The sequence below is a fragment of the Grus americana genome, chromosome 5 (genome assembly GCF_028858705.1).
Source record: "Grus americana isolate bGruAme1 chromosome 5, bGruAme1.mat, whole genome shotgun sequence".
Classification (NCBI taxonomy): domain Eukaryota; kingdom Metazoa; phylum Chordata; class Aves; order Gruiformes; family Gruidae; genus Grus; species Grus americana.
Window position 1 is genome coordinate 29096694 of NC_072856.1, and position 13023 is coordinate 29109716.

The 13023-nt window shown below is 40.9% G+C and overlaps 1 protein-coding gene across 2 annotated transcripts in view; it reads left to right on the forward strand.

Moving 5' to 3' along the window:
• ITPKA (inositol-trisphosphate 3-kinase A) overlaps positions 1–13023 on the forward strand; it is a 40297-nt gene that overhangs the window by 16878 nt on the left and 10396 nt on the right. For both annotated transcript variants that reach the window (XM_054827481.1, XM_054827479.1), the window contains exons 2-4: positions 8043–8139; positions 10339–10552; positions 12262–12466. In XM_054827481.1, coding sequence (XP_054683456.1) covers positions 8043–8139; positions 10339–10552; positions 12262–12466 — 516 coding nt within the window. The remainder of the gene's footprint in view (positions 1–8042; positions 8140–10338; positions 10553–12261; positions 12467–13023) is intronic.

Sequence of the window (13023 nt, forward strand, 5' to 3'; positions counted from 1 at the left end):
TTCTTCTCAAAGCTTTGGAGGCTGGATGGTAAAAGGGAGGGAAGGAGGGAGGGAGAGATGAAGGTGTAGTCACAGTTTGCCTGGCAGTCTGATGAGAGGTGCTGATCAGGAAGTTGCTCATGTAGCATGCAAACTGCTGTTGTTCTTCAGGAGCATGTGTTTTCCCTTGCTGTTGATGATCAGTCTTACAGCTCCAGCTGGCTCTTATACACCATAGGAAGGTCAACTGTGTGACAAAGCAGCAAGTGTTAGCTCCCTTGGGGACTGAAGCAGATAGAAGGATGGTCAAGGCTCCCAAGGCATCTGGCATGTGGAGATTGCTCAGTGATTTCTTTGATCAGGGACACGGTTGCACTGTTTGTATTCCTTGAGTGACAGCTGACAACATTTGAAGTAACACAGCTGCCTTGGTGGAATGTTAGTTGCAGTGATTTGGATGAATTATCAGTTGATGTTGGTTGGCATAGTACCTTAGTCTGAAGAATGATGCTGTTGCATATCAGGTCAAGGTACAGACTTCTTAAAGCAGGTGCTCAAATCTCCAGACTCTGGGCTGAGCTATCCATTGATGTAAGTTATCATAGAGCAGCATTTCAATTCTGATCATAAATACCTTTTTGTCTAGCAATGAACAATCAGTATTGTGCAGACTAGTGTTGCTGTAAGAGCCTCATCCTGTCTTGGGAGCTGAATCAAGCGTTGCACTCAGAAACTTAGTTATAAAGGTTTGTGTGTTTGCTCACATACTCCTGTTGGAGCTTGCTTGGGGAGCATTCTTCTTGTTGACTTGCTCTTTCACCTCCCACCCATTGAGATCTTTGTCTCAATTTGTGATTCATGTCTGATTCAGTCAAGTGGGTAGTAGACTTGGCAGCAAGAATCTCCTTAAGTTTGAGGATTCCAGAAACCTTTAATAAGGGACAAAAGCACAGAAACCGGCTGCTGAAAGTATAAACTAAGTGCCTTATAAGACAAATTCAGGGGTTTTTTTTGTTATTTTGGGTAATTTTTGTTTTAGCTATGGGCAAATCTTGTACCTTGCTTCCCTACACAGAGCCTTTGTGCATATTATAAGTTATCTTTCTCCCAACAAATACAGGAAAAATGACATGTATGCCTCACTTTCTCCATTGCAGTACAATGCCCTGTTAGATTGTCTAAGTTTCTTCAAATACCGAATGATCCTAAACCTCAGAGTTGTTACAGTCTGGACAATTAAAAAAAAAAATCATGGAATTTTGATCAACTGCAATAAAAAGCTTTTACTAGCCAGTTTAGATATTTTAAAAGTGTGCATGTATGTGTGTATATATATTTCTATATATAATATCAGAAGAAAAAACAAAAATAATTATCATTTGCTTATTTTGGGTATAAAAATGTCTGCTGCTCCGGGATCTGGATCTGACCAAGTGAACTGCCTGCCTCTTTCGGGTCTGCAAAGACAATTACACTGTCTCAAATTGAAAGAACTCAAAACCAGAATTCTCAGTAGGCAAATTCTGTGACTGTAACCGGAAAGATACCATGTTGCTCAGCAACTCTCACTATATTTTAAATTTTTTTCTTATATAACATCACTCAAATCCCCAGATCTCTCCATGAGATGAAACCATATGGTTGGTTGTCCCAGAGCTGCACTCCCTTGAAAAAAATGAAATCCCTAATAACCTTTGAAGCTGGCTGCTGTGAAGCTGCACCCATGCAAAACTCATTGGTTTGGTGAAAATTACGCTGACAACAACTTGTCTTGGTAGAATATTGTGACTTTGACAAAGCAGTAGATTCTTTGTTGAAGTGTTTGTGATTTTATTTTTTTTTAATAGGTTGTAATTATAGTACTGTAGTTACTGATTACAGTTACACAGAGAGAGAAGCCTATCTAATTACAGGGTAATTAGGCTAGTAATTGTCTTGGTTGTGATCTGCTCAAAATAATTTCTTATGGAAGCTTTTTATGGTAACGGCAGGTACTGGCTGCATTGAGACAGATGAAAGCAAAGTTTTGTTCAGGCTAGGGTTAGTTCATTAAAATAATACGGTTAGTAGCTTTGGACCTACATTTAAGCTCTTTGTGCAGGTCCCATATGTCAGGTCAAAGCCAATTCAAATAAAGTGACAAACAATACTGAAAATGGAGAACAAAGCTGAATATGTTAATTTCATTTTCTGAATTGAATTAAATAATTGAGTAAAAAGGCATAAAGAATTAAGAAAACAAACTAGCTTTCCAGCTGATTTATTTCAGTTTTAATAAACTAAGGTAAACAAAAAGTCAATGACTTTGTACATAAAATTAACTCACAATGCTTTAAAAACATTTTATTGAGTTAAGTAAATGTACATACTGTAAAAAGTAAAACTGAAACAATAATAAAACTGTAAAACATACACAGAGTTTAGAAGGAACAAATATTAAGAGAGCTATTTGCAGGACTAGACCCTACCACCTGCTCACACTGATACTTACAACAGCTCTGTGAGTAATCTTACAGACCCCATGAGGATTTGTTGTATCACTGAGTACTATGGGTGCTAGTGTGTGACCTAGGAAGAAAGAAGGAAGGAAAGGGAAAAAAAAAATCATAGCAGAAAGGTGAGCCACTGGAGAATGACTAATACTGTGCATGGATAAGTCATAACTGATACCCAGCTTAGTAATGCTTAGTGTTAGATTAGGGCCGGCTCGTAGCAAGCAGTTCCAGCTAATGCTCTGATGGGTTCCCAGGTGTTACTTTTCCAGTCACTATTGTTACGGTTACTGTGTCCCTAACGAGGCCAACACCCATCACCTTCTCGCATGCTTGCTCATTTGCACTGTGTTGGCTGAGATTGTTGGGCAAGGTATTGCTCAGTGCTTTTGTGTTTTGGGCACATGGCTCTTACAGAATTATTTTGAAACACATGTAGTAACTTTTTGATAATTATAGTTTTCTGCACTCCTTGCAAGTCCCTGTGGAGGAACCTTGTTCCTTCTAGGAGTTAGTGAGACACTGAGTAGGCAGTGGCAACCAGCATTACAGATCAGATTTCAGCCCCCATGTCCCAGAGTGGCAGAATTTAGCCTAAATGATGTAAAGACTTTAAGAGAACAGTAGATTATGATGACTGACAAGTACTCTTTCTTAAAGCCTTTTAGGAAAAGAAAAAAGATTACAAAGAAATTTCTCACTATCCTTTTGTTTCTTTCTGTCATAATAGCTCTCTGTAGGCTTGCGTAGGCTTTGTACTAGTGCACAAAAAAAAAGACAACAGGATCTTGGATAAAGAAACTGCTGAAATTTTCTTGGAAAAAGGATTTAAGGGTCATTGTTTACTATAGTCTAGCAGAATTTCCATGAAAATTTACCAACTCAGGCAGGAAACTACTCTTCCACTCTACTGCTGATGGAAAAATGAACTTCCTTAGGGACACTGTTGACTCGTGTTACACTTCAGTGTACTTTTGTTCTTAAACTCACTAGAGGTTCAGGTAACATCCTAGGATTATTAAAACTGATGGATTTTTTTTTTCCCTGAAGAAAAGGTTTTTCTTATCCCCACCCACATACTTATTAGTTTAGATGTGATTGGTGTTTTTAATTATTGTAATTGCTTCACTTAAGACTAAATTCTGCAAATTCCTGTGCACCTTACTGTTACCTGTTTGTCAGTGCTTGCCTGAGGATAGTCACATGTGTTTAAGGCGTTCACAGAACCGAGATCTTTGTTTTCATTTTACCTTTAAATAAGGAAAAGATTTTATTTACTTTTCCACAGAACAGCAGAGGAAGGTTCAAGTCCCTGTCCTCGGTTGGGAAGATAGAGTGGCTCACCTGTCCCTGAGGGATTCAGCATATGCTCAGAGAGTTCAGTTGTTCTACACTGCTGGTAAAACAACAACAAAAAAACCCCAAACCACACCCAATTCAGGGAGTCTGCACTAGTCTGTGCAGTGAGCTTGGCTATATAGCCCTTGTCCTGAAATGGTGGGAGTGTTTCAGGAAAGCTAGTTAGTTCCTGTGAATTAATTCTTGAGGACAGTGAGGCCTGAGCCAAAATCCCTTAAAATGGATGAGACGCCTTGCAGTGAGTTTAGTGGGTTTTGCTCAGCCAAGTCCTACTGCAGGATCATTATGGCTGTGCTTCTGCATACTAGTAACATAAAGTTGTGCTCTCATCATGAGAAAAGGGCTGCAGAAAGCTGTGCTCACAGGAACCAGCGGCTCTTGGTTGCTGCTCAGCTTTGCTGTTTTTTAATGGGATACACATGATGGCAACAGCAACCTGTATCCAGGGTTGGATAGGTTGGGAATGCCTCATCTGGCCAGCATCTTGTCTGTATGTGCCAGTGCTAACACAGAGCAAGTCTGCCACATCTGCTGCATGGATGTATGCTTCTCTTTGGTGCTGTGCTTCAAATTCAGAAGAGTAATCCAGATAACAGAGATCAATGGCAGATAGCAAGCTGCAATCCTTTGCATGCATTGTAGCTGCATTGCAGGGATTGGTTCTCCCGTTTTCTTCCCCTGAATTTTTGTTCGTTTGCTACCAGGGACGCTGTTCCAGTGGCACAGCCCATCACACAGGCTGACCCTTGGCAGGAACCTAGCTTTTCCTCTCTTTGTCATCCCACACCTTTTATTGCTTAGGGAGATATATATATAGTGTGTGTCATTACAGTTCACATCGAGTAACTTATATGCGGAATCTAAGAATGTTAATGTTTCTCATGTTTGCTTCTTGGCCTTTTTGGAATGGTTTCCTTTTTCCTATTGGAAAACTCTTGAGTATATTGATCTCAAGAGGCATATAAAACAGCATTGGTGATGTCAAGGGCATCTGATTGAGGCAGTCCTGATACAGAGATATCTTAATTTTGCCTGAATATATGTGAATAGCATACACTGGCTGGGAATCTAGAAGAAATGAGGGCTTGGAGAATCCCAGGCAGAGCAAAAGATCAGGGAAGACTGAGCAGGAATCTAGAAGAAACAGGGACTGAGTGAGATATGGAGAGCAAATACAGATGGGCAGTGGTAGCAGTCCTCTTTGCCATTGCAGCATAAAGCAGTGATTTTAAAAGCACTTTGCTAACAAAGAAGAAGAGATCTTGCTTTAGAAATAGAAGTGAGAAAGATTCCTCCCACAGCAGGCACACAAAGTTTTCATCTTCCCACTCACGCCACTGCTCCAACAGCATGCAGCCCTGTTTGCATCCTGGCAATTTGCATCCTGGGTTGAGTAAGTTGGGAGACTGGAAGTTGCAGTAGAGGAAAGTGCAACTGCTGAACCCTATGCCAAAGGCAGCACGCCCCATGGGATGGGTCTGAAAGCAATCCTTTCTCTCCTAGCATGTTTTCCCCCTCTTGAGAGGGGAAAAAGTTTTGTGAAGAGGTTATTTAAAATAATAAAAAAAATTTACACATTGACTGTGTCTGCTTATTGGGTGAGTAGCTTAAACATACTCATCCAAGGAAGCTGTAATCTAAGCAGCTAAAGTCCACTTGAGCTGGGGCTGAATTTGGCCTATTGTCTCTCCTTCACACCTACAGTACAAATAAAAGCTGCAGCTTCTTAGGGCTCGGTGGGAGGGAGGAGGCGGGAAAGCCACTGGAGTGTGGTGTTGCATTGACAGTTGATGTGCATTCCTTGAAAACCCAAGCTTCTCATTAGTTCTGGATTTAGCAGTATGACAAGTTATTGGGAGGCAGTTTGTTAGGAGTGGGACATTATGATGAGTGTAGGACCTTATGGGAGAGTTATGGAGCAACGATGACTTCTGATTAAGGGATGGGGAAAAAGCAGCATTACCCTGAAAATTGGGCTGGAATCTTCAAAAACTAAATCTTTGGCAGGAGTTACGTTCAAAGGGGTCATTTTAATTCAAAATGATGCTTACTTTCAACTGTTCTTTAAATAACTTAGGGCTGTGTCCCTCTGGAGTAGAAAGAGAAGAGTGAGGGCTTCTGCTATCAGTTAAATCTGGCAAATAGACTATACAAAAGTAATTTATCTTTGCTACTTGAATAACAATATTTACATTGCACTTTTCACCAGAAGGAGGCTATGGACATTTAAAAGTGGTGTACAAGAATCACTCTCATCCTCACTAAACAGTAGCTAGCTTTGTGATAGAGCCAAGTCACTGTTTAGCACTGCAAGGTTGCAGTTTGGAATGACTTAAGACAAATAATATAGATTATGAAATCCAAATAATATAAAATATGAAAGAGTCATTTAAACCTGCAGAAGGTATTTATGAAACTGGAGTTTAGTTAGAGCTAGTAATATCTGTGGAGCTGCAGTAAGTGCAACTGAGTCTTCATTATTCTCAAACATACAGGATTTTCTTGGGATACTTCCTCTCATTGGCACACTATCTTTTCAAAAGTCTTACTGTTGCATGGGGCGCTTATATCAGACTGAGAGCGACTTCATTTCAGCTTGAACTGTGTTCAAAACCAAAATAAATTAAATAGGAGCAAGCAATCTTATTTCAGAATAAGTATGCTCATATGGTGATTATATCGTTATGTCAGTTTAATTTGCAGCATAACTTAAAGCTTTCTTGTGAAAAAAAAATCCTTAAAAGAAAGATCACTTGCATCTGTTAGTTCACATATCCTCTTGATATGTTCTAAGATAGCCACATGGTTTTACCCTCACAGGGTGACCAGCATTGCTAGAGGATACCTTATAAGAAATGTGGTATAAGTGAACAAGTTTGGGGAAGGATGGCCAGGTCAGAGTGTGATCTGGAGAGCTACATTTTGCCTGTATACCATTGCCTGCAATTTCACTTTTTGTATTTTTCACTTCTGTAGAAGTATAACGTAGAAGACAATAAAAATCAGGTATCCTAAGCACCTAAATTGTCAGATCAATATCCCTGCTAGAGAAGACATGGTTGTTTTGAAGGTGGATTTTTCAGGTGTTGAGCAATGACCTAAATTTGTTTTCAGTCAAATCAATGCCTGCCATTGATTTTGGTGAATGCCAGATAGGCCATTTATAAGCACTTCTGTACATGCAGCCTAATCCCCAACTATACTTGATCTCAGCAAAAAACCCTCAGCACTAAATCGTCATGCCCAAGTATTGTGCAGCTCCATTTTTTTGTCCAGCAGAGTATTGCGTTGTAGTGACAGAAGAAATGAGCCAGCTGTCCTTGTTTGTAAAGCACTTTGGGATCCCTTAGAGTGTAACATGAACGCCAGTGGGCTGTGGTTCTCTCCCACCCAGGTTTCAGTTCCAGAGCATGAGACTTTTTCACTTTCTACCTTTTTTTTTTTTCTTCTTTTTTCATTTCTGCCTTTGCGACAGAGCACTCAGCTGCTGTTTGTGGGCAGCTGTTCTATTTCCCTATCTGCCTGCAGCGGTATCCAGCCAGCTGCACTGTGTGGCAGCCAAAGGTGGCCAAAGCAATGCCCAGCTTTGTTAAAAAGTAACAAGATTGGGAAAGAGGGGAGGGAGAAGGAAAATCCGTGACCTGCAGTAGATTCTACAGCACACTGTCAATAGGTGCTGAGGGACCTGGGTGACCTCCGTGTCCAACTACAGATGCATTTTCTATGCATCTGTCACAGTAAGATTCACCTGTTGACTCGGAGAAAGCCGTTAATCACGAGGCGATGCTGAAGTTCTCTGGGAAAGGAAGTATTGCTGACAGTGGCAAACAGCTTATGTTCATGTCTCATGGAAACTTAAATGTGCATAAGTGTGTGTTCAGCATCTGCTCTCTGCATACTGCATGACTCAGACACAGAGAGGGTCAGGTGTGGCTAAGAACAGGCCTGTGACGTGCAGTGTGATTTTTTTTTTTTTCTTGCAGCAGTTTTGTTCTGGATGGTAAGGCATTATATTTAAGTATTTGTCCATTCTTGGTTTTATGTGCGTATTTTTCCAATGATGATTGTAGTGTCTGTTTTGTGGTTCCACCTTTGAGCAATTACAAATTAAGTCAGGAACGATTCAATGTGCATGAAGCTATGTGGTAGGTTTGTGGCATGTTGGGATTTCAGCTTTTGCCCAACTTAATATTTCTTTTCTTTGTATTCCAGAAAAAGGCATGGCATACAATTAAAACCATGGTTAACTTACCGGTCATTAGCCCCTTCAAGAAACGCTACTCATGGGTGCAGCTGGCTGGGCATACAGGTGAGATGGATATCTTCAATGTGTTTGTCTCTGCAGTGGGAAGGGCAGCAGCAAGGAAAACAGTGTTTCAGTGTTTATTTCCTTCCTTCAGGTAAAAAGGAAACGGGCAATATCACAGAAATCTGTGAACTAGAACATCTTTCTTTCTGTTGTGGTGGGGATAGGGAAGGGCGAGAGATATACCTGAATAATGAGATGAGCAAGGAAGCAATGGTCAGACTCTGGGGAAGGGCCAGGCTCCCGATGCATCCTTGTAAGGTGATACATGTAAAAGACATGTTAGAGGGAAACAAGAGGGACTGAGGAGTTGAAGCTCTAGTCCATCTCTTCCTGTTGCCTGTGGTATGGAGTCATCTTTCTTGACTAAGTAGCCAATATGTTAGTTCCCTAGTGGGAAGGATTACAGTCCATGCCTGTACGTGCCTTGGCCTGGCAAGGACAGCAATTCTAATACCAATTCCAAACCCCTTATCTGAATTTAAGCCCTTGGATGGAAAAGAAATCTGATGAAAATTGACTTGCTGATCAGGCATTTGCATTGTGAGTCTGCCATTGTTCACTGTACAAGTGCAAAGAGCAGCTCAGTGAGGTGCTTCGAGTTTTGCGACTGTAGAAGTTGGTAAGTGTGCTCCTGATGTAGGCTTCATTTCATTGGTAAGACAAAAAAAAAACCAAACCCAAAAAAAACAACAAAGAGAAGTCACCAGGTTTGCTTCTCTTGTGCTTTAGTTAATTCCTATGCAGCCCTTGTTCCTGAAGTGCTAGTGCGGGGTTTATTAGTACACATGTGGGCAGGCACCTACGCTGCATCGTGCTTTACTGCAGCACCTGAACCACCTCTTTATATGCTAATGCACTAATATGATGCACTTCAAAGCTGTGCAGAGAAATTTATTTAGTCATAGAAATGGCGTAGCTGCATTTTGCACAGCAGTGTTGGTGGGGCTGACTTGTATCATGCAGAGTGCCAAGATGACCCAGTCTTACTGCAGTTTTTATCACAGTCTGTATGGGGTTGGCTTCATCTGAGTGATGCACTGGTCGTGTAATCATAACCCTTCTGGAGGCTTGTGTAGTAGGGTGGAAGAAGAGGGTTAAGAGCTTACTAGAAGCTGATGAGGAGAGATACTGCTCCAGTTTGCTTTAGATAGTTTTCTGTGGTTGCATTTACTCCATCCTTTTTTGCAGCTGTTCTTTTCTGATATGACAAATTCTTTCTAAGCTAAAACCTGGGCCATCACCACCCTCGCCCTCGTGTTGCAGCAGTACCAGTTCTAGGATTTGTCAGAGAAGAACTGGTTTGCAATGGCAAAAGAATCCTGCTGTGATAAAAGTTCAGAGTTAGCCCCAGGATTAATGAGGCTCCTACTTTGGTGCCTATTTTATGTCGCGTAGATTAAAGGGTACCTCCAAATGAAATGTGTACTTTCCTCATGCGTTATTGGCAGGTTGCAGGACAGGAGAGCATCTGGACAGGAGACTCCAGAGAGCTGGAGTCTAATTACTGCCAATCTTGGCCTATGCAGACTGTCATTTGTACTGGATACCATTCAGATGCAGGGTTGTAAAAAAACAATTGTACTACAGGCTGTACCTGCAGATTAGCAGGGCTCCAGAGGAGAGGCAGTACTGGGAGGTACACACATGCACAGTCACAGAGTGTGTGTGTAGAAAGGGCAGTGCTTGGCTTCTGGCCTGTTTGTGGCTGTTTAACGATCACTGATTGACTGTACTGCCTCGGTATGTACACACTCAGCAGGTATACCTTATGTGAGGATTAAGGACAAAGCCAACACTGGCAGTGTTATGCAGCTTTAAAATAGCCTGTCAGAGGATTAATGAATTCTGGCTCATGGCTTCTTCCTGTGCATTTTAATAAGTATAGTAGTGTTTAATATCCTAACAAAGAGTTTAGCATGGAAAAAAAAAAACCAAACCAAAACAATGGCCTGGAGCAGCTGCACTCCTTAAAGCTATAAATTCCAACATGGGAATGTGTCCAAACGGACTTTCACTGCCAACAGCTGTGTTTGTCCTGGGTGTTTTATTTTTTATGAAAAGCATGTTATCTTTTCTGTTCAGGGGAAATCTTTAACTGGTTTCATGAGGCTGAGGTAGATGAAGCTGGAGTGGTTGGGGAAGGTGTTTTTCTTTTTTGTTGGTCAGTCTTGTCAGCATGTGTTTGATTTTCTTTTTCAGGGAGTTTCAAGGCAGCTGATAGTGGGAAGATTCTCAAACGCTTCTCAGAGAATGAAAAGGAGTGTTTTGAGCGATTGATGAAAGACCCGCTACGCTCCTGCGTCCCTTGCTTCCATGGTGTGGTGGAGAGAGATGGCGAGAGCTATATTCAGCTGGATGACTTGCTTACTGATTTTGAAGGACCTTGTGTGATGGACTGCAAGATGGGGATCAGGTGGGGTACATAAAAGAAAGTGCTTTCTAACCCAAATGCATTTGCAGGAAGTGGAGGAATGGGGGTCATGTTCTGTCTGGAGGAGTTTGGTAACATTTTTGAAGCCTTGGGATTCAGTCCAGACAACCTGATGTTGGTTTGGCAGTTGCCTTGGACAACCTGAGGAGAGTATGTCCCTTTGTTGCCTGATCATAGATGGATTCTGGAAACTAACTGATCTATAGCCTCAAAAACTATCCACATCAAGAAAATTTCAGGGGTGTTTTAAGACAAAGTTTCTCTGCAGTGGCCTTATAATATATGGGAAAAAAATTACCTGTTTCACTTCCAGATGTGCTTCCAGTTCATTAAATCTTTTCATATGCAGTGATACAAAGAAAACCTCACAAAGAGTAAAATTCACATCTCCAAATGTGAATGACTGAATAGCAGTGTGAAAGCCCATTTCCAGCACTTGAATGAGTCTTCACTGGTATTGATCTTTTCTGTAAAGAGCTGACCATCTGCTCAGGACTGACTTGTGCTTTTCCCTACTGTGACTTCTCCTTGTTCTGTAGATTCTCACTTTTTTTCTTTTTTTCCTTTTCTTGTCTGTGATAAGAGGAAAACCTCAAAAATATTATCTAAGCATAACAAGTAGATAAGGAATCTGTTGAGACCCTGGAGTAACAGAACAGAGAGGTATGAACTGTCATAGTAATCTTTGGGTGCCAGCTCAGGTCTTCAACAATCATTGTCATAAATGAGTTATTCAACTTACAGGAGTGCAGACAAGCCTTTTCAAATAGATGCAGAATCTTAAATGAATTGTCAGCTAAATCGGAGTAGGAATGTGTAATACTGGTATGCCCAGAAGAAAGAGGAGAAGGATTTGCAGCAGTACATATTTTATTCAAAGTAGGTGACATTCTGGTAACGAGTGACAGCATCTCCTAAACACCAGCCTGGTTTCTTACACTGTGATGAAGAAAGTACACTCCAGGCATCTGACAGAGCGCAAACTTTGTGGAGACAGACAAGCTGTAGGAGTCCAGTGGCATGTAGAAGACATGGATAGTGCCTTTCTAATGGTTGCCAGATTAACGGGTTGAGTGATAACAGCAAATTGTGGAAGGCTTGTAACCCTTCACCTTACCCTTCTTAGTTACCTCTTCTGGTTTGGAACTGCTCAGATAATCTGTTTTACTCTTTAATTTTTACTGTATGATGAGTGATTCTGTCTTTCACTGTCAGATGCATTAAGTAAAACCCTTAACTGCTTTCTGAGGCCTAAAAAAAAAAATCACACATGACTGATGTTAGGTTTTTTTGAGGAGAGAGAGAAGGCAGTGAGACTTCAGCAGCTCTATTTGCTTTTTATTTCATTGTAAGTGATCTCTCCTAACTGTCTTCTGAAAATACAGCTCTGTTTCCTGGCACAGTAGGAATTCAACTTTCTCCTGTTCTGTAAGCAGGACATAACAATAACATGTAACAGTAAGTTTAGTTAGAACAAGAAGTGAATGGCACAATTCCCGATTCCTGTGACTATTTCACTAAATATGCCTGCACAGTCATTAGTTCGTGTTCTTTAGTTTCCCCCTGTGCAAAACTGGGGTATTGGTAACACTTATTTGCCTGATTGACATTTCTTGAGCCTAGTTTATAAGTTGTAGAAAGAAATGTTTGAGGAGTTCTTACAGTTTTGTTGGGATGTGATGTTTTTGCAGGACATACCTGGAGGAAGAGTTGACTAAGGCCCGTGAGAAACCAAAGCTGCGTAAGGACATGTACAAAAAAATGATTGAAGTGGATCCTCTTGCTCCCACAGCTGAAGAGAATGCCCAGCATGCTGTCACCAAACCCCGATACATGCAGTGGAGGGAAACCATCAGCTCTAGTGCCAACCTGGGCTTCAGGATTGAAGGGATTAAGGTAATAGTTTCACTTCTGCCTGTTCTTGGAGACCAAACTTTGTTTGATTTGTTGATTAATTTGCTGTGCACATCAGTAGCCACGTTTTCCAAAGGATTATGTGAAAATGCACTTATTGAAACCACAGATTTCAGTGTGTTGTAGTTTTAAAGCATCCATTGTAATTATAACAGAGTAGTGGCAATGAAGTTAAGCATCAAATGCACATCAGCCATGGTGCAACCACAGTGACATTGCAGGAAGAACTCAAGCAGGTACACAGTGTAGATAGAATGAAAATGAGACTGTTATAAGAAAGAACTCAGAACTGAAGAAATAACCGCCTCTCTCCATGCAATTACTATTTTTATCCAGGAACTATACATATTTATTCCAAGTGAATCACAGTAAAGTTATGTTTATTTGCAAGGCATGTTAAAAGCATTAGCTTACGTATTCTTGAGATTGAGGAAACCCCTTTTCCTTTTAAGTACATGACAATATCTGGTATAGATGGAGCTGGAATAAAGCCAAAACAACCAAAAATTAAAATTTCTCCATCACCAAATTCATCTGCT